At 51.0% G+C, this 26,005-nt stretch overlaps 1 protein-coding gene across 6 annotated transcripts in view; it reads right to left on the bottom strand.

Annotated features, from left to right (window-relative positions):
• Window positions 1-24,301, bottom strand: part of D2HGDH (D-2-hydroxyglutarate dehydrogenase) — a 338,149-nt gene extending 313,848 nt beyond the window's left edge. The window contains exons 1-10 of one of the 6 annotated variants that reach the window (XR_014778527.1): window positions 24,190-24,276; window positions 22,845-23,188; window positions 19,137-19,194; window positions 18,405-18,544; window positions 16,738-16,931; window positions 14,740-14,908; window positions 12,458-12,601; window positions 11,407-11,549; window positions 7,702-7,867; window positions 5,231-5,645 (exon numbers count right to left, since the gene is read on the bottom strand). Coding sequence is in view for 5 of the 6 variants with exons in the window: in XM_084778623.1 (XP_084634749.1) it covers window positions 5,386-5,645; window positions 7,702-7,867; window positions 11,407-11,549; window positions 12,458-12,601; window positions 14,740-14,908; window positions 16,738-16,931; window positions 18,405-18,544; window positions 19,137-19,194; window positions 22,845-23,178 (1,608 nt within the window). In the remaining variant the exon portion in view is untranslated. The other 5 variants (XM_084778623.1, XM_084778622.1, XM_084778626.1 and 2 more) reach the window with 5 other exon arrangements.
• Between the last annotated feature and the right edge of the window lie 1,704 nt (window positions 24,302-26,005).

Below are 26,005 nucleotides of genomic sequence, written 5' to 3'. Positions count from 1 at the left end.
ACAGGTTCAAACGGAGACACAGGGGGCCAGAGTGGATCTCACATGCTCCCAAAATATGATACTTTAGCTGCTCCACAGTGACACAGTGGACCACAAGGCGGCAGATCACCCAGGGCACATGTAGTCAGGTCCCCAAACTAGCACCCTTCTTTCTTTCAGGCCAGGGTACTAGTTCCCTAGATTTGTGCTGACTTACAGGGCCTGAGCAGGAAAAAGAGACCGTCTACTTTTATGCCACTGGGAAAAGACAGGACAGTGTGATACAGCCACAAGCTCCTCCTAAATGAAGCTCGGACGGGGCTCGCCAGCCAAACAGAAGGGACAGTCTGCTGTGACCAAGGGGCTCTACTTAGAGATTGCCTGGGACTGAGTCTGTGGGCTCCAGCCCTTCACTCAGGGGATATGGCAGCTTAGAGTACCAAAAACTAGTGTCCAATGGATCATGGCCCTGCACAAAAGACACAGGAATTTCCAACTGGCTTTGCTGGCCCATGAGATGCCTTGTATAGGGACAGCTCTATGTACCTAGAGTTCTCAGACCAGCTCTGCTAACATGCTAGGCACAAAGCCTATGCCCCATGGGTCTCAGCCAGACCCACAGCTCCCTGGGGAAGAGTGCCACCCAAGGCTGGTAGATCCCACTAGTTTGCTCCTCCACTCGGTGTTGTCTGGCCAGCCGGCATCAAGCCCAGCTCTGTCTCAGGCACAGGTGACCAGAGAACAAAGGATCGTCGATTCTTGATTTCTGGGTTATAGAACTCAGGCCAGGGGAGGATGACCAGGAGGCTACCGACCAAGACGAAGGCAAGAGCAGCCAGGGGCCAGGCCGGTGGGACCTGCAGTAGGGAGAGCTCCAGTCCAGGGGTTCCCTCAAGTGCACCCCTTGTCAGGCCAGGGCTCAGTGAGAACCAGTGGGAGGACTCACCTGGCTGCCCCCAGGTTTTCATTTCCCAGAGTCAGAGGCAAATCTTCCCACCTAGTTAAATGGGTGTTAGATATCCCATGAGTCACTTGGAATGTGCCCTGCCACTCTGCACCCTCTCCCACTGTCCCAAAGACCCCAGGGCCACAAAACCAAAAATGTAGCTCTGACAACTATACTGCCTGTGAACCAAGGAGGTGTCTAATAGCCACATAATCTATAGATGAAGGCTGGGCGTGGTAGCGCACACCTTTAATCCCAGCACTCGGGAGGCAGAGGCAGGTGGATCGCTGTGAGTTCAAGGCCAGGCTGGTCTACAAAGCGAGTCCAGGACAGCCAAGGCTATTACACAGAGAAACCCTGTCTCGAAAAACCAAACCAAACCAAACCAACAACAACAAAAAACTATAGATGAAGAAGAGTCCAACTTGTAGGGCCACTGTCCCAAGGAGCACCTGTTTGTAAACCTGCTGGGTGAGGGCCAACAGGGAAAGACTTCTGCAGCCCTGTAGATAGGAACATCAGGATCCAGGGAGGCCAACTGCGGGCTGGCCCATATGCACCAGGGCAGGCCAGACCCATGCAGCTCGGGCCTCATCCAAACATTGGCCAAGTCTTGGAGCCCTTTCTCATGAACCACCCTGCCAAGTGCTGCTCTAAAACCTTACGGCTAGCCTTGAACCTGTCAGGTGATAGCCTCCCGTCATGAGGACTTGAGGCATGCTGTACCTCATAAAGAGCAGGTGGACGACTCCACGCCACCTGCAGAAACAATCCGCCCAAGTAACGAAAACAACCCACCTTGCTTCCCACCAAACCACAGAAGCATAGCTATAACTTCCAGCAGCTGTGTGTACTGTGCGTAATTGCAGGAGTATGTGCGTGCGTGCACGTCCCAGCCCCTCTAAGCCTGCGTAGAATCATTGCAGCTGCTCTCCTGTTTGCAATAAAGCAATCTCAGCCTGTTGAGATTGAGCCTATTTCTCTGCCTTATTTTAACAGCGCTTCCTCGGGGCATTGGATCTACAGAGAGACAGGAAGATGTGCTTGAGAGTAAGGCCACCCCACCCCATGCCCTCTTTACATCTGAGTCTATGCAGAACATGGCACAGTCTGTCCTCAGACCTGGTACAGAAATGCCAAGTAGACTTTTCAGGAGCAGACCTGGCCCTAACCAATGGTAAAGGGCCATGCTGTGGAAAGGATTGTAAACCTTGTCACAGGTGAAAGCAGTCTTGGCGGGCTGTGCCCTTGGACACACCAAGGATACCCCCTGAGATTAACCTTGAGATAGACTGGGTGGAGCCATCCTGGGCCTGGAATTCAGGAAGGGGACAGGGACTCCACTTAGACTATTGTGTTTCTAATCGACCTTCAATGGGAGAGGGAGACTGCCCCTTGCAAGTGAGAGACAGGCTGGCAGAGAGGACAGAGAGGAACAGTAGGTTCAAACCAGTCTTAAGCACACATAAATCGGAAAGAGGATCAGTGAACAGGCTGGACCAGCGCGCAGGCCAGAGACACCTAGGGACCCGTTCAGTGAAACGGATACCGGAAGGTTCACTCTTGTTTCCCTTTAACCTTTTTTTCCCTTTTGTGTAAGCTAGTTGGGTTGTATAATAAAGTTTACTTGTTAAGAAACAGAGCCAACACCATGCTGAGGAAAAAGTTACCTCACACCACTTGCATTTTGTTTGTTTTTTTTGAGACAGGGTTTCTCTGTGTAGCCTTGGCTCTCCTGGACTCACTTTGTAGACCAGGCTGGCCTCGAACTCACAGCAATCCACCTGCCTCTGCCTCCCAAGTGCTGGGATTACAGGCATGTGCCACCACACCCAGCTCACTTGCATATTTTTTAAGGGGGGGGGGGGAAACAACAACAAAAACCCGACACTGGCTCAGAGGTGGGACACTTCACCATGAAGGATCCCACCAGGGTGCAAATTAATGACTTGACAACAGTAGCCCCCCTTCACATGTGCTTGCTCTTGGCCCCCACTGAGCCCCTAGAGCAAGGAAGGGGTTCTCTTCGATGGGCCTATGGGTCACCTACCAACCCAGGCTTTGGGAGTCCAGATGGCCAGCAATGGGAAGATGCAACCAAGGTCCCCAGGTCAAAAGCAGGGAGGGACCTCCTGCATCCCACATGTCCAGGGGCAGGGGCAGGTTCAGAGTGGCCACCACAGACTGGGTAGATGTGCTGAGCCCAGCGGGCACAAGTCCAACTAGTAAGTATGGTCTGCAACCATACAATTCACTGCATCCTGACCATCTTCAGGTGACATCTGTCCTCCTGCAAGACACACTGCTCTGGAGGACCTTGTCGTGCCAGGCAGGCCCTGCCCATGTCCTAAGCATCTTCCCTAGGACTGAGACCCCTCCGGGCCATTTTCTCAGTCACTGAGAAGCCGCAGGCTCTGACTATGCTCCTCCCACCCCCTGGATTAGGTAACCATGTCTCATATTGCTACAGCTTAGATGTCTGGAGGTAGAATCCTAAACTAATCCAAACACAATAGCCCCTCCAGTTTGCACACTGGAGACTTCCTGTCTGCAAGGGAATGGGAGCAGTCAGCTCTTTGGATCACCTGCTCTTGCTCTATCAGATCACATTATAGATGGTTGTGAGCCACCATGTAGTTGCTGGGAATTGAACTCACGACCTCTGGAGGAGCAGACAGTGCCCTTAACCTCTGAGCCATCTCTCCAGCCCCCCTGCTCTTGCTTTTTAAGACAAGCTCTCACTATGGAACGTTGGCTATCTTGGAACTCTCTAACTCAGAGATGGGCCTGCCTCTGCCTCCTGAATGCTGGATTACAAGCTAGCACCACCACGCCCAGCTCTCTCACAGGCTTACTCTCCTCCCTGGGCGGAGGTCTGAGTCTTCAGACATTAATTAGTCGTTGGCTGTGTCGGAGGCCTGAGGTTTCCGGAGTCAATCTCGTTGGTCAGTCGGCCGACTCAGTAGCAAGCTCATTTTCCCATCTGTTTCTAACTTAGGTTTTCTGGGTGGGTGGAATGCACTGTTCCCTTATCCTAGGGAGCATTGGTCAGAGCTGATGCAACTTTGGGTAGCTTGCTTTCCAGCCGCATACTGCTACACCACGCCATTTTTCAGTGAGGCTTAGATACCACTAACGTCAAAATGTACTAACGTTAAGCCACAAAAGAAAAGTCGGAGTGGGTCTAAGAAGTGACTCTTGCCCAGGGATGGATGAACAGAAGGGAGCATTGCACAGCTAGTCAAAAGGGGGAACTACAGGCTCCCTGCCTGTCCCTCACCCCCTGAGCTCCAGAAATGAATGCCCAGTTGGGGCAAGAGGGAGGCTGGCACTGGAAAGAAGGGTTGACACGCACCTGCTCTTTGGGACCCCCCCACATTCACCGTACGTGTTTGTACCATACTACTGAGCAGGGTGGCTACAACCTCTTGTTCCTCACTCGCTCACCGGCCCCTCCACATTCGCCTCCCAGTCCACGTGTGAAGACACAATGGCGACCTAGAGAGCCCTATGCATGCAGGAACTAGCCAAAACTTAATGTGAATTTACATTGATGTGAATACTTTTCCAGCAGCAATGGCAGGAGGTAATTCAAAAGTTTTCTGGAAACTGATTGACAGCAAAAATAAAATAAAATAAGTTCGGTTCAACCTCATGAGACTGGCCAGGTCCTAGAGGTTAGTGTGCAGACCATGTGGTGTGCCCACAACTGACAGCTGCCTCTTATCACTTCAGTTGTGGGACTGTCCCATAACCAGAAACCAAGCTCTGCAGGCAAAGGCAGCCCACACACACTGGCTTACCACGCAGGCAGGTCTTCAAGAACCAGGTAGGCTGGGTGTGGTGGCATTTGCCTTTACTCCCAGCACCGGAGACAGAGGCAAAAGCAGGGGCGGGCAGATCACTGTGAGTTAAAGGTCAATTTGATTCTATACAGTAAATTCCTGGGTAGTGTAGAGAGACTATGTCTCAAAGCAAACAAATCAGAGATAACAAAAACAAAACAAAACAAAACAAAACCCTCAAATCAAAACAAAACAAAAGGAATGGCCTGGTCAGGTGGACCACAGTTACCAATCCAAGACCTGCTTGGTGTGACAGCAGATTCCACTCAGCCCTAAGTGAACGAGCTGTGGTGCTCAGGTCACTGTGGTAACTGACTTGGGACTGGACAGCTCTGTTGCGGCCCACACAGCACTCTTCCCGGAGCTGCCAACAAAGGCGGGTCTCCACAGGCTACCACAGAGCACTGAGATTTGGCCTGTTTGGGAGTGGGGCGACTGGCCACCCATTTGGCCTGCCCACAGGGAGCTGGCAGGAGCTCAGAGCTGGCTCGTCCCTAGCCAATGAGACAGTAGCCTGGTCCATTGCAAGTGCCACCAGCCAGGAGGCCTCCAGGCCCACCAACCCTGCAGGCCCGAGGCGCCACCATCTTGCAGCAATGAGCTGAAAAGCTCCAGTTAGGCCTGAACAGGCAGAGTCTTATAGGGGTTCAGGATGCCTTTGGGGTCCAGCAGGGCCTTGAGCTGCTTCATAAGTTCCACAGCCACGGGTGGCTTGCTATAGCCAAGTACGGTTTTCTTCTTGAAACCTAGGCCATGCTCAGCACTGACACTGCCCCGCTGCTCTGCGGTCCAGGCGTACACATAGGGCTCCAAGGCGCCAAGCAACTCCTGGCTGAAGGCCTCTGCCGTCACATTCAGGTGAAGGTTACCATCCCCTGGGGAACAAGGAAACAGTTAGGCTGGGCGGGGCCCCAGAAATCTACCCCGAAGCATCCTTCTCAGATTTCTAATACTCCCTGAGATGTGCTCCCCTCATCCCCCAACCAGGTGACTGCACCTTTGCCCCACCCATCCCTTCAACCCTCCGTGGCTATGAATGGTAGCTGCTGAGCTCTGTCCTGCAGCACTTTGGGCAAATGAGCCCCCTGCTCAGAGTCAGGTGGGAAAGCTGACAGCTGCACTGCTCTCCCCCGTCACAGCACACAGGTCCCCCTTCTCCTGAACTGAAGGGGATGGAGACTGGGAGGGATCAACAAGTCATCCCTATCAATTAACAGCACACGACCTAAAGCACCGGGGTTTTTGTTTGTTTTGTTTTTTTATAATTTATTTATTTTTATTGTATATGCATTGGTGTTTTGCCTGCACGTATGTCTGTGTGAGGGTGTCACATCTTGGAGTTACAGACAGTTGTGAGCTGCCATGTGGGTGCTGGGAATTGAACCCGGGTCCTTTGGAAGAGCAGTCAGTGCTCTTAACCACCGAGCCATCTCTCCAGCCCCAAGCACCGGGTTTTTTGCTGTTGTTGCTGTTTTTCCTACTCTCCCCAAAATGACTGGAAACTGGCTTCAGAACCCTAGGGTCTGAGGAGACAGGCTGGTGGGAGCCATTCCTGCACATCATCAGACTTGTCAAACACCACTTGGGATAAATGAAGTGGGGACAGAGTTGCCGCCTGCCTTCAGTCCCAGCACCCGGGAGCCAGAGGCAGGTGAGGCACCGTAAGTGTGAGCCTAGCCTGGCCGACAGAGTGAATTCCAGGCCAGCCAAAACCAGAGTGAGTCCTGTCTCAAAAACAAAAACAGAGACAGATGGACGAACGGACGGACCAACAATTCCTTCCCAGTCCAGGCCTTGCACCCTTTGCTGGGACAAACCACAAAACTCAACTGACAAGCAAGGTCTGGCGACACCATTTTGAGGAACTCTCTCTTACCCATTCTAAGAACTTCTGCTGGACCTCACAGCCAAGTTAATAGAAAACTACGTAACTGGTCTGACGGCCTGCTACATGCTCAAGCCTGTTTGTTTAACCCACCTTTAAGAAAACAACGTGACAACCAGCCTTCCTAGTCTTGGATTTTCCCTGTGTAATCAGCTTTTTTACAACCTAAGCCAAAGCATGGGCATTATCTAGTTAATCTTCTATGCCTCTGACCCAGAAGGCAGTGCGTGTGTCTCTGTGTGTGTGTGTGTGTGTGTGTATGTGTGTGTGTGTGTGTATGTGTGTGTGTGTGTGTGAGAGTGTGTGTGTGTGTGTGAGAGAGTGTGTGTGAGAGTGTGTGTGTGTGTGAGAGAGTGTGTGTATGTGTGTGTGTGTGTGTGAGAGAGAGTGTGTGTGTGAGAGAGAGTGTGTGTGTGTGTGTGTGTGTGAGAGAGAGAGTGTGTGTGTGTGTGAGAGAGAGTGTGTGTGTGTGTGTGTGTGAGAGAGAGTGTGTGTGTGTGTGTGTGTGAGAGAGAGTGTGTGTGTGTGTGTGTGTGTGAGAGAGAGAGAGAGAGAGAGAGAAAGAGGGGGGGGGCAATCATTTGCTGAAAAGAGCAAACAGGTTGAAAAATAACCTCAAGCAACAAATATTTGCCATAGCTTTTGGAAGCGACACAGATGTAACTGGATACTGAATGTTCATGGTTCTGTTTCCTTTACTGAGTGCTTTGGGCCCAGCTGGAGTAAATAATATAATCGCTTGTGAAATTCTATTAAAGATTTCTGTAAATTATCTCTCTTTCCTTCCCCATGTGACCTTTCCTGGGCTGTTGAGTAAACATAAAGCTCTTTGTTGGGGACGGACAGACAAACAGCAACAGGAACACAACCAGACGTATAGTCAGACATCAGGCAGCCGTTGATAAACACACGACATACATTCAGGCAAAACACTGTATACATAATAAATAAACCTTTAAAAATAAAAATGAACTCAAGAGCAAATTAAGCTTTCTCTTAACATGACACCAATGTGCCTCTGACGCGTTTAGCTCCATGTTGCTCACCCAAGTGCCCGTATCCCACCACATGCTTGGCACGGGGGCCAAGGCGGGCGCGCACGTCAATCACGAGGTCATAGAGCCGCTCCACAGGGAGGGATAGGTCATACTTGAACACATAGCCATCACGACTGAGTGCCTCTGTTATCCTTTCCCGCAGGGCCCACAGCATCTACAACAGTGAAAGGACACAGTCAGAGGTCACCACAATGGGCTCCTGGGCAAGGCTGAAATGGTTTTTACAGAGGAGAGGTAGACAGAGGGGGCTGGGTGTGCAAAGGCCTGGGATGCTGAACAGACCAACAGTGTGACAATGTGACAGAGACTTTAAGAAGATAGACTACTGCCAGGCAGCAGTGGCTGGTGGCGCATGCCTTTAATCCCTATTCTTGGGAGGCAGAGGCAGGCAGATCTCTGTGAGTTCGAGGCCAGCCTGGTCTACAAAGAGAGTTCCAGGACTTCCAGGGGGGATTACACAGAGAAACCCTGACTCAAACAAAAATAAAACAAACAGTCTCATTTTCTCTCACATGTAGAATCTGTTTAACTATATGTATATATACATGTGGCGTGAAAGTATAAGAGGACTTCTCTGGGGCAAGGAAGGAGACCCACAAGAAGAAAGAAGCGCACACTGAGGGTGGGTAGCAGAGAAGTGGATATGAGGAAGATGCAATATGTATGTCTAACAATCTCACAAGGAAGACCATCGGAGGCCGGAGAGATGACTCAGTGCTTGAGCTCTAGCGGAGGACCCAGCTGTGGTTCAACCAAAGTGGCTAACAACACCCTGTACGTTCCAGGGACCCAGCGCCCTCTTCTGGCCTCTACAGGTATAGGGTGTAAATGCAGTGAGTATACATACAAGCCAGCAAAACACTCATACACGGAAAATCTTGAGGAAAAACAAAACAAACAAACAAACAAAAAACAAACAACAACAACAACAACAAAACAACAGCAAAGGCAGAGTGTGAATAATCTTCATTTTCCAAGACTCTCACTTGCTCCTAATTTTATCTGAGCTAACAGCCACCTGATGCCCCAACACCAAGTGGTCCTCTGGATTCATTTGCATACATAGATGTTTAGCAGGCAAGAGGTTCAGACTTTCTGAGGTATGTGCTTCCCATGAGTCAGACATGCTCCTATGGATAATCCTAATATTCACTTGTCTCCCTGAGCTACACTTGACTCGTTGTTTGGTCTGTCTTCTGGAACATTTATATTTTCCTGGGAAAGTCATGTAACAGCAGCCTCAAAACGGATGGCACTCGGGATGTCTTTAGAGCCACACATGGATCTGCCTAGGACATGTCAGAAAACCCACAGCTGGGCCAGCTTCCTGGGCTAAAGCATTTGCTGAGGCAAGCCTGCCGACCTTCCTCAGCCCCTGGAGCTGAAGGGAAAGGAAAAAGCAACTCCCAAAAGTTATCCTGACCTCAACACACTTGCTGGAACCTAACTCCCCAAAGACACACAGACGCACACACACCCCACACACACAAACACACATACACACACACACATACATACATACATACATACATATATACATATACACACACATACACACAAACACACATACATACACACATACACACAAACACACATACATACACACATACACACAAATACACATACATACACACATACACACACAAACACACACATATACACACAAACATACACGCACATACAAACACACATACGTACATATACACACACATACAAACACACATACGTACACACATACACACACACACACATAATGTAAGAAGAAAACTCAGGGCTTCTGGAAGGAAAAACAAAGGACCAGAGGGCAGGATGGCCCAGCACTCTGCAGGACCTCATTCAACGAGAGAAGTCAGCAAAAACATCTTCAAAACCATCCTTTCACCAGACACACACTCGGGGACCAGGCTGTGTCACCTCCCTGAGCCTCAACTCCAATTTCTGAATCCAAATCCAAGCCCAGCCCCATTCTAGTATAGAACATGGTGCTGGGATGCTCCAGACTCTCCCAGACCTTTTCTAGGAAACCCTGGAGAGACATGGTGGGGACACGGGGACCTTGAGGACTCAGACTGAGCACCTCTGTCGTCAGAAGTAGATGCAGAGTCGCCACCAAGCACAGGAGGACCACGTCAGGATGAAGGGTGGAGGGTATGATTTTCATCCCCACGAGCAGAAAGGGGACCTCATAGAATCAAGGGGCCACAAGGGCTGCTCCATTCCCCTGAACACCTCTGATATGAAGCAATGGTTGCAATTACTTATGGATAAATGCTTCAGCAAGCATGGGCTGTAAGGCTAGCATGTAGCTCAGCTGAGAGAGTCCTTACCTAGCAACATGAAGCCTTAGGTTGGATCACCAGCACCACATAGGCCATGCATGGACACAGGGTTTAGAGGATGCTAAAGCAACATGAAACCATGAAACCTTAGGTTGGATCACCAGCACCACATAGGCCATGCATGGACACAGGGTTTAGAGGATGCTAAACTCAGAGTAGAGGATGGAGGGCAAGTTCAAGGCCAGCTGAGGCTATATGAGAACCCATCTCATTAAAAAATAAAAAAAATTTTAAAAACCTGGCTAAGCAGTAGTGGTGCACACATTTAATCCCAGCACTCGTGAGGCAGAGGCACGTGGATCTCTGAGTTTGAGGCCAGCCTGGTCTACAGAATGAGTTCCAGGACAGCTAGGGCCACTCAGAGAAGCCTTGTCTCAAAAAAAAAAAAAAAAACACCAAAAAGAATCTAAAAACTAACAATGCAACACAACCATAACTATAAGGTTATGGTTTCATAAATAGACTAGAATATATAACAGGTTGACTTTAGAGGCCACAGCTCAAGGAATCTGTTTTTCATACTCTCCACAGGATCCTTCCTTTCTCTCCCCACCCCCACCCCCCCCACCCCCCCACCCCACCCCCACCCCCGTCCCTCGAACCCCCCACCCAAAAAAACAGGACCAACCCTGGCTGCTCCCTGCACCGTCTCTATCCTCTGCTGCCCTCTGGTGGCGACTCATCACACTGCAGACAGCAGGACCAGGGCCAGACACCAGGAAAATAAAACACCTGGTTAAGGCAATGAGCAGCTACCAAACAGAAGTTAGTGCTTCCTGTTCCTTTGTTCCCCAAGAGCCCAGATGGCTTCCTGGCAATATAGTCAAGGCCCACTCCTCAGACATGGACTTTCCCTGCCTGGACTTGTTGGGCCTTCAGGCTTGCCTTCCGTAGCCTTTGCAGTTCTTCCTGCCTCTCTACACTCTAAGGCAAGTCTGTGGGGATCTGTAGCCAACTTATAGGCAGTACACAGTCAGCCGTGTAGATCTAATCGCCATGCAGCCTGGAGGTGGGGAGATGTGTGAGGCTAGCTTTCTTTCCCCTGAGACAGGGTTTCTCTGTGTAGCCTTGGCTGTCCTGGATTTACTTTGTTAGACAGAGGCAACCTGCCTCTGCCTCCCGAGTGTTGGGATTAAAGACGAGTGCCACCATGCCTGGCTGTGGGGATGATTTTTTAATGTTAGTGAAAACGATCTGGAAACAAAGAATACATTTTTTTTTTCACTCCAAAGAGGTTTTCTATGTATACTATGAACTCTATGGTATCTTGGCCATACAGTCTATCACTGCGGGACATTTCAGGCCCTAGCTATGTGGACAGGAGGGAAGGAAGGGGAAAGCAGCGCTACAGCACCTGGACTTTCGTCTGGTCGGTGGCCATCGTGCCATCGCTCACCAGGCCGGAGTTCAGCACCTGCTCCAGGACGCTGGTTAGCTTCTCTGCATCGTGTCCTGCGTTGGAGCCGGAGGTCTCAACCAGGACATAGAACGGGCTCTCTGCAAGGGAGCAGGGGATACAGTGTAAGCCGTGGTCCCGCCTGCCAGCACCTGGAGTCTGAACTGCTTTACTCCAGGTCACACGGCAAAGCCAGCTCTTCCCGGGTGCTCAGGGTGACCTGTGGAACGCGAAGCATTCGGGCATACTACACGAAACATGGTTTAAATGTAAGTTTTCCGCTGACAGAGAAACTAGGCCAAAGGTGACCCCTCTGTGTCAAGCCCCGCCCCGCTCACTTTCAGCCTCATGGCTGGGTCCCGTGTGGTACCCACCAACAGCCTGATGTGGGAAGGGGCTGGCACAGCGAGGAAACTGCAGGCTCTAGGAGCTGGCTTGTCAGCTCTTTAAAAACTCCAGAACCCCAGGGAAAAGCCACTTGTTAGTAGAGGATCACCTCAGACATGGCTACTACATGCCAAAGGCCATAATTTCCATCCCAAGAACTTACTCTTAAAACTTTCAAAAAAATTAAATGTGTATTACTAACATACTAAGGGGCACTGTACTATCCCTTTAATTTTTTTTTTTAGGTTTTTGTTGTTTGTTTGTTTTGGGGTTTTGGGTTTTTTTTTGTTTTTTTTGTTTTTTTTTTCAAGACAGAATTTCTCTTTGTAGCCTGGGCTGTCCTGGACTCACTTTGTAGACCTGGCTAGCCACGAACTGACAGTGATCCACCTCCCTCTGCCTCCCAGTGCTGGGATTAAAGGCGTGCGCCACCACCTCCTGGCTAAATACAAATCTTAAAGATAGCAAATCTTTCCTATACACAACGACCCATGGCCACTCAGTGCTCGTTAACCACCCACCCCCATGCGACATTCTACTGCCAGCACCTCTGAGCCATCCAACATGTCCCACGGTGCCGAAGCAGCAGGGCCGGACTGCCCAGCGGCACAGCGGCAGGTACCTTGGACTGGGTTGGTCAGACGGAGGTGCTGTCCAACCAACTGCATGCATTCCGTATCCATAAACTCAAAGGCAGACAGGATCTCGCCCAGCATCCCCTTGCAGGTGCTAAAGGTCTGCAGAACCTCAGGAAAGCCAGGGCAGCCTGCAATGGGACAGAGCGCATCAGACACCACGGAGCGAAGGACAGCAGGACCCAGGGCCTCACCCATCACCTGGCCAGGTCACCCCTTTCTCAGAAGCAACATCAACCTAACTCACATGGACAAGTGGAGTGACTTACGAAGGGTTTGGTGCTACAGGAAACACTCCAGAGGTCAGCCCCACAGGTACATTTCAAGGCCTCTAGATCTGAAACTCCAGCTAAGAACGTCCACAGAGCCATTCCATTCACCTGTAGGTGTAAGGCTACTGTGTAATTCAAGGGCTGCTTTCTGTGCCCTCGCCCCCCCATATCTGGTTGCACTGCACCCCTTGTTCTGAGAATCTCTGAGCAGGGGAGAGAATGGGGTGGGGCTTCCTGCCAGCCAGAGGAGGAGGAAGAGGAGGAGTTAGAAGAGAGGAAGAAGCAGGGGGTTCAGCCATGGGAAGAGGTCCAAGAGAGATCAGGAGGAGGAGGAGTAGAGCAGAGAAAGTTACAAAAGTGCAAGTATCTCTGGGATGTACGCTGAGAGGACACCAGATTAGCTTAGAAGGGTAAGAATGGAATAGTAACTACTCAGTTATTATTCAGTTATATGAAGCTTATTAAAATAATATAATAGAGCCTCAATTTGTTTGTGTGTGATAGCTGAGTTAAGAGAGAAACTAAAAAAAAAAAACAGTTCCAGAAAAACAACTGTAATGCTCACCCGTCGGCACTAGGGTCTAACTTGGTCTCGGAAATTCATCCAACACTCATGTTGGGACACCTGAGATCTCTGCAATGTCAGGGCTCAGGAGCCACAGCACAGCCCCTCTCCGAGAAGAAATCACCCTCATCCTAGGCTTCTAGGAACCAACCAAACCATTCGGAAGCGAGGCTCTGTATACGACCGAGGAGAGCTCAGAACAGAGAAGGCACCACGAGAAGCCTGGTCCTCTACCACAAGAAGTTTTCGTGGATGGATTTTTAGGGAACGAGAGACTGAGAAAAGTCTGGTGCCGAAAGATAAAGAGTTAAAGAAACGTCTCAGTTTTTGGTTATATACTGGAGAGATGGCTCCAAGGTCAAGAGCACTGGCTGTTCTTCCAAAGGCTCTGGGTTCGGTTCTCAGCACCCACACGGTGGCTCACAACCAATCTATAACCCTAGTTCCGGGAAATAAGGCCCCTTCTTCTGGGCCTCACGGGTATTGTGTACACAATGGCACACAGACATACATGCAGGCATGACAACATACACGTGGGTAAAACCACATACAGATATAAAAAGACAAAAAGAAAAGCCAGCATGGCGGTATACACCCAGAGACTCCTGCACCAAGGAAATGAAGACACGTGGATCTCTGGGGCTTGCTGGCCAGCCAGCTTAGCTACTGAATAGTTACCAGGATAACGGAGAACCTTGTCTCCAAGCACAAAGTGGAACAATGCCCAAGGTTAGCCTCTGGCCTCCACAAACACACACATAAATGCATACCCCCCCCCCACACACACACATTACACACACACAGGCGCACACACACACACATTTAATAAATAGAATAAAAGGACACAATAAGACCAAGTAGCTGGGAAGAGACCCCAGGACCCACAGCCTTCCCTGGTGGGATCCGGCGAGTCAAGCGCGCCTCTCTCTGTCCAGAACTTACTCAGCTTAACTGGATGCAGGCAGAAGGCCAGAAAGTGGCCCAGATGGAGCTAAGAGAGAAGGACACGAGCCACAGGCAGAAACTGGCTTCACGTCGGCTACACAGAAAAGGACGCTGAATGGTGAGAGGGCCCCATGGATGAAAGGCTGCAGCCCACTGTGGAGCTAGAGAAAGAGAGAGAGAGGCCTACTGCCCCGGAGGTTTTACCACTATGCCATCGCCTCTCTGAGAACCACACGACACGTTTCTAAAATGCAAGCCAGGCACGACAGAGAAGAAAAGAACCTCGGTTTTGTGAGAGTGGAACAGGTCATCACTTCTGGTTCAGGCTAACCGTAACGCTCACCCTGGAGGGCCAGGACCCAGATCTCCAGACAGGAAGCAAAGAAGCGAGAGCAATGAGCTCCTCTCACTCCACGTTCACACCAGCATGCCCAGGGCCCCTGTCCACCCTCCACTCTTCGCCTCAGAGGCAGGTTGAGGGACCTACCAAGGAAAGCCACATTCACGGCCTTGGGCCTGGGTGGGCACAAGATGGACACGGCAGTGATGACTCCCAGGGTGCCCTCTGACCCGATAAACAGCTGCTTCAGGTCATAGCCTGTGTTATCCTTCCTCAGGGAGGTCAGGCAGTTCAGGATGGTTCCGTCAGCAAGCACCTGGCGGGAGGAAAGGGACAGGCCTTCCTGCACTGGCTACCCACCCCTTCTCTGGAGATGCTGACCCAACTCCAAAATGTAGCCAGCCATAAACTCTCACCCACTCTACCCTCCCACCCCCCCCTCCCCTCCCCCTACCCTCCCACCCCCCCTCCGCCACCCCTGTTGGATTCTGGATGAAGCCTGGGAACGAATGGAACCTGGAGTGGATTAATCAGACTAAAGGGGATAACTTTTCTCCCCAGCTAGAACATGACTTCCCCAAACTCATCATAAGCCACAAAGTTCACTGTCTGGCTGCTAGAGGGAAAAAAATGCACAGGGGCACAGCTGTGGAGGGCAGGGAGCACAGCTGTGGAGGACAGAGAGCACAGCTGTGGAGGGCAGGGAGCACATCTGGGGCGGGCAGGGAACACGGCTGTGGAGAGCAGGGAGCACGGCTGTGGAGGACAGGGAGCACAGCTGTGGAGGGCAGGGAGCACAGCTGTGGAGAACAGAGAGCACAGCTGTGGAGGGCAGGGAGCACAGCTGTGGAGGGCAGGGAGCACAGCTGTGGAGGGCAGGGAGCACAGCTGTGGAGGACAGGGAGCACAGCTGTGGAGGGCAGGGAGCACAGCTGTGGAGGACAGGGAGCACAGCTGCGGTGGGCAGGGAGCACAGCGTAGTCATTGCCAGTGAGGAACACATCTAGGAAGAGTAGGGAGCACAAATGGGAAGACCAGAAGTATGATTGCAAAGGGCAGGGAACACACCTAAGCAAGGCAAGGAACCTCAAGAGCTGGGAGAAGTCAAAGCACAGCTTAGGGGCAGGGAACACACCTAAGAGGCTCAAAGCCAATGAAAGGGGACCAAGGAGCACAGCTGGAGATAGGAGGAACAAGGCCAGCAGGACCAAACAGCAGAGAATGGCCCTGCCCTGAGGCTCCCCCACATCTGAGTCATAAAGGCATGCTGGTTCCCCACACTGCAGTTCTACCTGAGACTCACTAGCTAATAATTCAAGTCGGAGGCTTACTGGACTTCCAGGATGGGACGTATAATAACAGTAGTAGTAATAGTAGTAGTAGTAGCAGAAAACAGAGCCAGAGACTTACTGGATAAAGCACGGTTTTACATTTGCCCCAGGGTTACCTGAGTAAATAGGACAGAGGCTCTGCCCTAAGAACCAACCAGTAGCCGGGCAGTGGTGGCACACGCCTTTGATCCCAGTACTTGGGAGGCAGAGGCAGGCGGATCGCTGTGAGTTCGAGGCCAGCCTGGTCTACAAAGTGAGTCCAGGACAGCCAAGGCTAACACAGAGAGACCCTGTCTCGAAAAACCAAAAAAAAAAAAAAAAAAAGAACCAACCAGTAGCTGTGCTAAGTGAGTTAGTCTTCCTTGCCAACTTTACCGATAGAAAAACAGGAGCTGGGGAGATGAGTCAGTGGGTAGAAAATGCTGCACAGACAAGAGGATGTGAGCCTCTAATATACAGCAAGGGTTGAGGGGAGGGGACTCAAGGGTCCTGGAGGTAAGCTGGCAGGGGTGTGACTCCATACCAAGTTGGCCTTCGCTAACCTTCCTCACTCTCCAATTCCTGGAAGTCTGGTACTAGCCGAGTGTCACTGTCTGAGTAAAGTGTCCCCTGGTAGCTCCTTATGTGGACTCTGTACGTCCCTGAGGCACCTAGAGGCAGGAACCATTACAGTGAATGGAGTCCCTAACCTGAAACAGACACACACACACCAGTATAGGCCCACGTCCTGTACCGCTGCTGAGACCCAACAGCCTCAGACTGAAACTAGAACATCCCCAGGGCAGGCTCTGCACCACTTTAGAATCCAGCTCACCACCTCCAGGCCCAGGACAGTCCCTCGAAGTGAGCCATACCGCAGAAAGCGCAGACCGCCAGCATTGGTGGCCACGTTGCCCCCGATGTGGCAGCTGCCCTTTGCTCCCAAGTCCAGGGGCATGATGAAGTTCCTCTCCTGCACGTAGCGGCTCAGCTCCTCCAGCACACAGCCCGCCTGGCAGACCAGAATTCCTACAAAGAGCAACTGGGTGACCAACAAACGTTTGGATTTCTAGGGATGTGAAAACTCTCACTGCTAGCCAAGTGTGGTGGCACACGCCTTTAATCCCAGCACTCTGGGGCTGGAGCAATGGCTCAGCGGTTAAGAGCACTGACTGCTTTTCCAGAGACCCTGAGTTCAATTCCCAGCAATCACATGGTGGCTCACAACCATCTATAATATGATCTGATGCCCTCCTCTAGCTCACAGATGTACATGCAGGCAGAGCACTATATATGTAATAAATAAATAAATATTTTTTTTAAAAATCCCAGCACTCAGGGAGTCAGAGGCAGGTGGATCACTGTGAGTTCAAGGTCAGCATGGTCTACAAAGTCCAGGACAGCCAGGACTACAAGAGAAACTCTTGTCTCACAAAAAGAGAGAGAGAGAGAGAGAGAGAGAGAGAGAGAGAGAGAGAGAGAGAGAGAGAGAGACCTCTCACTGCTGGCTGGGCGTGGTAGTGCATGCCTTTACTACTTACTAGTCCTCAGGGAAGCAGAGGCAGGCAGATCTACAGAGTGAGTTCCAGGACTGCTAAGGCTACACGTTGTCCTGGAGAGAAGGAGGAGCCAGTACACAGATACAATTAACTGTAACAACACAGAAATAAAAAAACAAAACAAAAAAGAGAAAAAGAAAAAAAAACTGTCACTGCTGAGAAACTCCCTTATAGGTAAGGACCTCTCAAAAGCTGTCTCTTCCTGCTAGACCAAACAAAACACCTGGCCCTTCGTAATGACAATATAAAACAAGAAAAAGGAGAAAGGCAAAAATGGAGCCAAAAAAGATTCTTGTGTCACTAAGAGGAAGGAGAGGAAGAAAGAATAGTTACAGAGCAGTGCCCTCAGCTTGGGGATCACTTTTTGGTGCCGAGATGTGGCTGATGACTACCAACAGCAGCCCCTTCTCACTAATCCAGCAGCCTCTGTAGAGGAGAAAAGCTATGACAGCTCTTCACAAGAATCACTGCATGAAGCCGGGCGTGGTGGCGCACGCCTTTAATCCCAGCACTCGGGAGGCAGAGGTGGGCGGAACTCGCTGTGAGTTCGAGGCCAGCCTGGTCTACAAAGTGAGTCCAGGACAGCCCAAGCTAACACAGAGAGACCCTGTCTCGAAAAACCAAAAAAAAAAAAAAAAAAAAAGAATCACTGCATGGCCACACATGTCCAAGAAGAGCTGCCATGGCAAAGACTGGGTGTGAATGGGACTTGTGTGACACGCCCCCACAGTGTGAGCCGCCTAGTGCCTTACAGCCCAGGGAAGTTGGTCCTGATGCAGCTGCCAGGTCTGTCCCAGCCAGGATCTTTTACACACGAGCGCACACAAATGTCTGAGCCTGGCTCCTTGCCTAAGCAAGGTCACAGAGGCCAGCAAGGAAAGACAGCCTCATCAGGCCGTAGCAAGGACAAGAGGAGTTCAGAGCCTACAGCACACAAACTTACCAGATACATCATGAAAGCTAATGACCTGATTCATCAGAGCAGTGGACAGGATGACTTCATCAAAGACGGGGACACTGCCCCCCACCATGCCAGTGTTCCCGCCCTGTGGGTTCACGGCCAAGTTCCTCTTATGGCAATGCCTGGGACAAACATAGGGTAGATATCAAGCCACGCTCATACGACTACCCCCAAAGGACATGCTACCAAGCCGACATCTGCCTCCCAAATTTGATCTCCTTTCTAGGCCTTTCTGCTTGACAGGGGCTCTTCCCTAATACCCCACGAAGAATTCTAAAGGAGAGTCCACCCCAAAGCTATACATAGAGAAAGGGAGGCTGACACTGTCTCGGGGCACGGGGAAGTGGTTTGTGTGGCTTAATTCCAATGCCCTCAGAGCCCTCTCATAGCGTTTGTAAGAGTCAGCACACCAGCTGTACCCTCCACCACTCTCAACTCCGTCCGGTGCCACTGCTGGGCGCTGAGTTCCGAGCCCGACCCACCAGCCCCTGGGCTATGCTGGCGATGAATCCTGCAGGCAGTGTTCTTACACCCAGTGAGCTCCAAGGGGCAGCAAAGGACAGGGATTTTTTTTATTAATTTATTCTTGTTATATCTCAATGGTTATTACAGGGATCTTCTAATGGGTAGGTATGAACGTGGCCCATGGTGTTGCAAAGCGCTGTTTGACTGCAGACGGCATCCTACCTAAGCATGCAGGATATTTCCTCTTACCTAAGAATCTGGGACACTTCCTCTGAGGTCTTGGGCCTCAACAACACCTTGCTACAGCCTGCGACAAGAGAACACACCTGTCAGCCCAGGCCTCCCTCCCCCGACGCCCACCCTCCACTCCAGCTTATCGGAGAGAACATCCTCCGTGACATTCGCTTTTCCTCAGTGACATGCCAAGCACAGCCACCAGACCCACACACACTTACGTGCAAGAGTGAGACATTGGAGGGTCCTGGGCCTTGCTAGGCATTATGTAACAGCTGGATCACGGCCCCTCCCCACCTGCTCTAGCATCGACGTGCAATGGCATCTGCTGGGCTTCTCTGGAGACTTGCAAACATCCTGCTGTTCCTCAAACTGACTGTTGACTTTTAACAGATTCTTCTTTAACCAGTTAGTACAACAGCTAAAAACCTTACAGATCTATCCACCCATCTGTACCCTAGGTTCCAGCAGAGAAGGACTCCCTTTCCTGCAGCTTTCTACTCACACCAGAGCTGGTTCATGCCTTCCTCACTCACCCTTTACTGCCCTTGTCTGATGCCCAGATGGCAACTGGGAGCCACTTGGGGCGGCATTTGTTGCCACAGCCACCCAGGACAGTCCAGCTTCTCTGTCCCTTTCATCCCTTTGAAGTCCAAATGCTTCTTCCACCCCTGTGAGCCTAAGTGTTTCTGGTGGCTGCAGAAACACTTGTGGAGCAGCTCAGTCCTCGAATTATGTCACCCTAAGACTCAAGCTCTACACTTAGTGATTCTGAGAGCTAGGAGACAGTTTCTCATCAGAAGAATAGCTTTTGCTGCCTAGGGCTGGCTGTCCTAACCCAGGGGCCCAGGTCACCGGTGGACTTTCTGCTGGCGGTGTTCAGGGTGCGGAGCCATCCTGCGTGAATGAGCTCAGTGCTATGAGCACTGCTGGTGAAGGCAAGCAAGACATCCAGTCTGCAGTGGCTTTTCCAACAGACATTCGAGAGCCCAGCAAAGGGTCTGCTCATAGCAGGCAAAGTAACAACAGAAAGATAATACAATTGTGATACACATAGACTCTTCTAACTAGAAACCAATAAAATGAGGAGCTAGTGGCCAATGAGATCAAGAACAAGGAACAAAAGCTGGGCGTAGTGGTGCACGTCTTTAATGCCAGGACTTGGGAGGCAGAGGCAAGCGGATCGCTGTGAGTTCAAGGCCAGCCTGGTCTACAAAGTGAGTCCAGGACAGCCAAGGCTACACAGAGAAACTCTATCTCAAAACAACAACAAAACAGAAAAACAAACATGAACCTCCTCTGGCTGTGCTCCTACAAAACACCCTCACCCTCCCAACCTCCGAACAAGTACGTACCCCTCCAGCACCCCAGTACTGCCCCCTTCCTCCAGCCCAGCTACACTTTGTCTCCCACTCCACCAAGGTCGCCAATGGCACCATAGTTCTTAGTCAAGCTCACTAAGGGTGGCTACCTCGATCACCTTGCCTAATCCAGCGATCGCACAAAGCCTCACTCAGCCTTTCTCCCCGGACTCTGTGACATACTCCTGTGGCTCCCCTGCTGCCCCTGGGCCTTGCTCTCCCAGTCTCCTTAGCTGGCTCGTCCTCTCCACTGACGGCCTTGGGACCCGGAGCTCCAGCATGGCCCCAAGGCTGGACTTCAGATTGGCCCAGTCACTTAGCTGCATCTATCTCCGCAAACCTGAGGACTTGCTCTTCCATGCTCCCTTCAGCCCAGTAAACAGGGGTCCACACAACAGTGCTATTGTTCCTCTTTACCTCACATGCAGACCTAGAGGACAATTCTTTCCAGTCCCTCTGGAACCTGTGATGATGTCTCAATTTTATCAGGTCCTTCCAGTAAGAGAACAGCCATGCGGCACTGGGCCAGGCTGCCTGGCACCCAAGTGTCCCCACTTCTTGTCAAATGCACTGCTGTCTATACATTGTTGCCAACTACTTCTCTTCACAGCAGGAATGCCATGCTGTGTTTTCAAGCTGGATAAAATCACTTCAAAAGAGGAGTTACCCAAAGGAGGTGCTAGGCCTGGGTTACTGAGGAGGATCTCAGTTGGGTAGAATTACTAAGCAGTGGAAACAGATGCAGGAGGTGGCAGACAGCAAGAGCACCTGTCATGCACCCATCTAAAAAGATACACACACAAACACACACACACAGAGTCAGAATCTTAATCCTAGAACCTAGAAGAATAGCTTCATATAGAAACGGGCTCTTTAAAATATATATATATATATAGTTGTTGTTGTTTTGTTGTTTTGTTTATTTGGCCAGGCGTGGTGGTGCATGCCTTTAATGCCAGCACTTGGGAGGCAGAGGCAGGCAGATCACTATGAGTTCAAGGCCAGCCTGGTCTACAAAGGGAGTCCAGGACTGCCAAAGCTACACAGAGAAACCCTGACTTGAAAACAAAAAACAAAACAAACAAAAATTTAAAGATGTGTTTATTTATTTTATGTATATATGAGAGCTCTGCCTGCATGTATACCTGCAGGCCAGAAGAGAGCATCAGATCACATTGTAGATGGTTGTGAGTCACTATATGGTTGCTGGGAATTGAACTCAGGACCTCTGGAAGATCACTCAGTGCTCCTAACCTCTGAGCCATCTCTCCAGCCCTTAAAATGTATTTTTATTTCATGTGCATTGGTGTTTTGCCTGCATGTATGCCTATGTGAAGGTCTCACATCCCCCTGGAACTGGAGTTACAGACAATGTGGTGCTGTGGTACCTACCAGGTGGGTGCTGGGAAGTAAAGGGGTGAGGGGTGTCTTCTGGAACAACAGCCGGTGCCCTTAACTGTGGAGCCATCTCTCCAGCCCAGTATAAAAAAAGGCTTGACAGGATAATTAAGACCTAATGTTGAGGTCTGGAGTCAGCTGGGTAGTTAAGAGCAGTAGAGAGGACTAGAGTTTGGTCCTAGAACCACCACATGTATAGCATCTCTGTGCACAAATCCACACTCTCTTACACACACACACACACACACACACACACACACAGTTTTTGTTTGTTTGTTTGTTTTTAAAGATCTTGAGATCATCCTGGGCTAAATGGAGCCTAAATACACCAACAAGACAAGTTTCTATGAGACCAAAGGGGAGGCCTGGAGAGATGGTTCAACAATTAAGAACACTTGCTGCTTTTGCAGAGAACCCAGTTTGAGTCCCAGCACCCACATCAGGTGGCTTAAAATTACTGGTAACTTTAACTCCAGAAGGTCCAATACCCTCTCTCTTCTGGTTTCCCAAGGCACTTGCTTGCTCAGGCTCAATCAGTCCCTCCCACCCCCTCAAATTAAACCCCCCCCCCCAAAAAACAGAAGAGGATAAAGACAGAAGCAGAAGCCAGAGGATTGCTGACCAGAACACCTGGCGTCACCAGAAGTTCAGTGTCAGGAAGGACCCTCTCCCACAGGCTGCAGAGAACACACCTGATTTCAGACTCCAGGCTTCCAGAACTGAGGGGGGGGGGGGTGCCTTTGGTGAAGGCTGTCCGAGGGGAAGCCGTGCAAATGCAGGCAACGGTGTTCATACACCCTTGCTTCAGCCAAGGACTCCTTCCCTTTTTAATCTGCCCGTTTTACTCTCACAAGACCTTGGTGGTGTCTTCACAGACTTGTGAGCCATACTGACTCTCCTGCCCTCCCCGACACTGTCTTCCTGGTTTGATCTCTTACTTCAACTGCCCGGGGTCCCAACTCACCCCTGACGGTCCTCAGCCAGTCCACATTGCATGCCTGCAGCTGCTCTGGATCCGTGATAACCCTGCCAGGGATCATGCACTCGAACGCAGCCAGGTCCTCCTCAGACACAGTAGAAAACGGCAGCCGTTGCACAGGGTATCTCTCAGAGGTCAGCATCACCTCAGGGCTGCCAGGGATGGAGGAGTACCCTCTGCAAGCCAAGGGGCTGTACATACCCCGAGGGCAAGCCAGCCACTTCAACCCCACCGAAGCTCCCTGAGCGTAGGTTCCCCTCCATCCTGCAGAGGCCCAGAAGAGCCTTGCGGACCACCTGGGCACCAAATGGAGCACCATTGCTCCGGATCTGAGAAAAATTGAGGGGGGGCGGGGAGAGAGAGAGAGAGACTGAATTTGCGACCCACGAACAATGAAGCAGTGAGAAAGCCCCGCAGTGGCCTATGCACCCCAACTGAAGTCACCTACACATAGCAGTGGTTCTCAATCTGTGGGTCGCGACCCCCAGAGGGCCCGCCTATCAAATATCCCACCTATCAGATTTTTACATTATGATTCATAATACTAGCAAAATTACAGTTATGAAATTTGGTCACCGCAACATGAAGAACTGTATTAAAGGGTCACAGCGTTAGGAAGGTTGAGAACCACTGGCCTGGAGAAACGGGGTAGCTTGGCACTAGAAAGATGCGCTGCAGAGGACTAGATGCTTAGGAGGGTTTGGGCCTTAATGTTTCGCCCTGTAGTGTAACATCCAGAGACTCCCCTGAGTATGTACTTGTGGGCGGTACAACCTCTCGTGGGCGCTGTATTTTAACTTTTGCAAACAGCAATCGCTTTCCCAGGCCCTTCTCCTTCAAAACAAAACTATAGATTTTAAGGCACGAAAAAGAAATGAATCACGGAACTGTGCGCCCAAACATAGTTGAAAGGCGGGTTTTACATTTCACGTAGTAATCAACAAAAACGTCTTAATGGAAGGAAGGGAAGGGAACTGTGACAGTGCATACTGGCCGGGGTAGGGCAGCTCATCCAGGTAGCTTTCTGGAAGAGGCCACCTGAACGATCTTACTTAGCCGCTGCTTCCGCCTTACCTGAGACGGAAAAAACAACACCACACAGCATGCGCGAAGCAAGCGCATGCGCCATGTGCTATGACGTCAGGGAAGACCTGCTATTTGCATTCCCAGCCAACGCGGCCAAGGGTTGTGGGAAGTGAAAAGTGCTGCAAATAGGCTCGCACCGCCGGCAATCCCGGCTCGCTCCTGACCTGTGCGATCACAGTCCCGGCTGCACAGACCCAGAGACCAGCGCCCTCCACCCAGGAACTGCAGCCAGCCCACTACGCACCCTGGCGTCCGTCAGAATGCAAATACCGCTCACCCAGGTTCCCACCCCTGCACTACCGTAGGCCAGGACCAGAGGGGTGGAGCAAGAGACTGCGCATGTGCGTCGCCCCTCCTTCCCAACCCCGCCCTTCCTCCCTGACTCCACCCTGCTGGAGTCCTGCCCCGCCCTTCCCAGTCCTTTGGCCCTGAGCTCCTGCCGACCTATCCTTAGTCAGCCTGGTCCCAAAGTGGAGACTCCCCTGTTTTTACCAGACCCAGACTCCACGCAGCAGATGTCCCAGCATTCTCTATTCCGAGCGCTTTTCCCAACTGGCCCCATCGTGGTCCACCCGACTAGCCCCAAAAGCTAAGTGGCCACTCCTTCATTTCACTGTGGCTCTTTCTGCAGGGGCCACTGTCACCCTTAGAAGCTCCTCTCTTCCCCAGGGGCTTCTATCTCCCTAGGAATCTCTGTCGATCCTATGGATCTCTACCCTCTTCGATCTCCCGTGGGCTTCCGACTTAACTGGGGTCACTAGTGCATCAGCAGACACTACTCTAAAAGCCCAACCTCCAAGTAAAGGGCCAGGGCTGGGACTTAACTGTGGGGACCACAGAGACCAGACCAACTCTACGGGAGTATTCGTGACCTCCTGGGGCCAGCCCCAGCCACCCACTCCTCAGGCAGCCCTGCCTCAGCTCTGCAGTACTTGATGGCAGCTCCAAGGCACAGGGAGCAGCAGCAGTTTCCTAGGCTTGCTGACACTTTCTCCCCTGCTACTCCCAGCCCTAGGTAACAGGTAGTTGCTGTTTCTTGAAATTATTCTGTTCTTCAGCATCCCCCTTTCCAGCCTTCCACACACCTTTAAATAACCCTAGTAGTTTCCATTTTGCTGGTCGGACAGTACCTGGGGTCTGAAACAGGGTTCATCTCCCGGTTTCCAGTAACTGTTAACTTCTTTCGGCTTACCCACTTCCATTTCCCAACGCAGGAACAAGCCTGGAAGTACATTCTGTAAGATGCTAATTTAGAGTTCTGTACCAGATACGTTAGATCTCTGAACCAGGAAGAGTGGCAGGCTCCTGAGGCCGAGGCAGACTAGAGGGACAGTGCTGCTTTGCCAACTAAAAGCCATGGCATCCTGGTAGTCCTTGCAAACTGGATAAAAAAGTACTTGAATACATCCGGGCGGCAGCAGTGACCCACACCTTTAATCACAGTACTCGGGAGGCAGAAGCAGGCAGATCTCTAGGAGTTTGAGGCCAGCCTGGTCTACAGAGTAAGTTCCAAGACAGACAGCTACACAGAGAAACCCCTGTCTCCCAAAAGTAAAAAATGAATTCAACATTTAGGAGTCAATAGCCACATGCCATGTTCTGGGAGGGGGTGGAGGCAGCTGTGACTGTGCCTTCAGTAGAGCAATTCCCTAGGGTCTGCCCACCCTCCTAGATTTATCAGACAGGAGCATTGGGATGTAGGTGTGCTTTTTTTGTTTGTTTGTTTTTCGAGACAGGGTTTCTCTGTGTAGCCTTGGTTGTCCTGGGCTCACTTTGTAGACCAGGCTGGCCTCAAACTCACATCAATCCACCTGCCTCTGGATTAAAGGAGTGCACTACCATGCCTGGCCCGTAGGTGTATGTTTAAAACCTTTTTATTTTGGGTTCTTATGTCTCTTTCTTCCTTCTCCACCCCAATCCTTCCAACACTCCGAGAGAAAAGAGGTTAGTGGGGAGAAGGGGTGTAGTTCTCCTTAGCCACTTCCTGCTGTCCAGGGTCATTAGGTTCCTTGGGGGGCAAGGCCAGTCTTCCTCTCCGGATATCTCCAACTGTTTCTCTT

The sequence above is a fragment of the Acomys minous genome (assembly GCF_964271855.1).
Source record: "Acomys minous genome assembly, chromosome: 4".
Classification (NCBI taxonomy): Eukaryota; Metazoa; Chordata; class Mammalia; order Rodentia; family Muridae; genus Acomys; species Acomys minous.
This window is presented reverse-complemented; position numbering and strand designations above follow the sequence as displayed.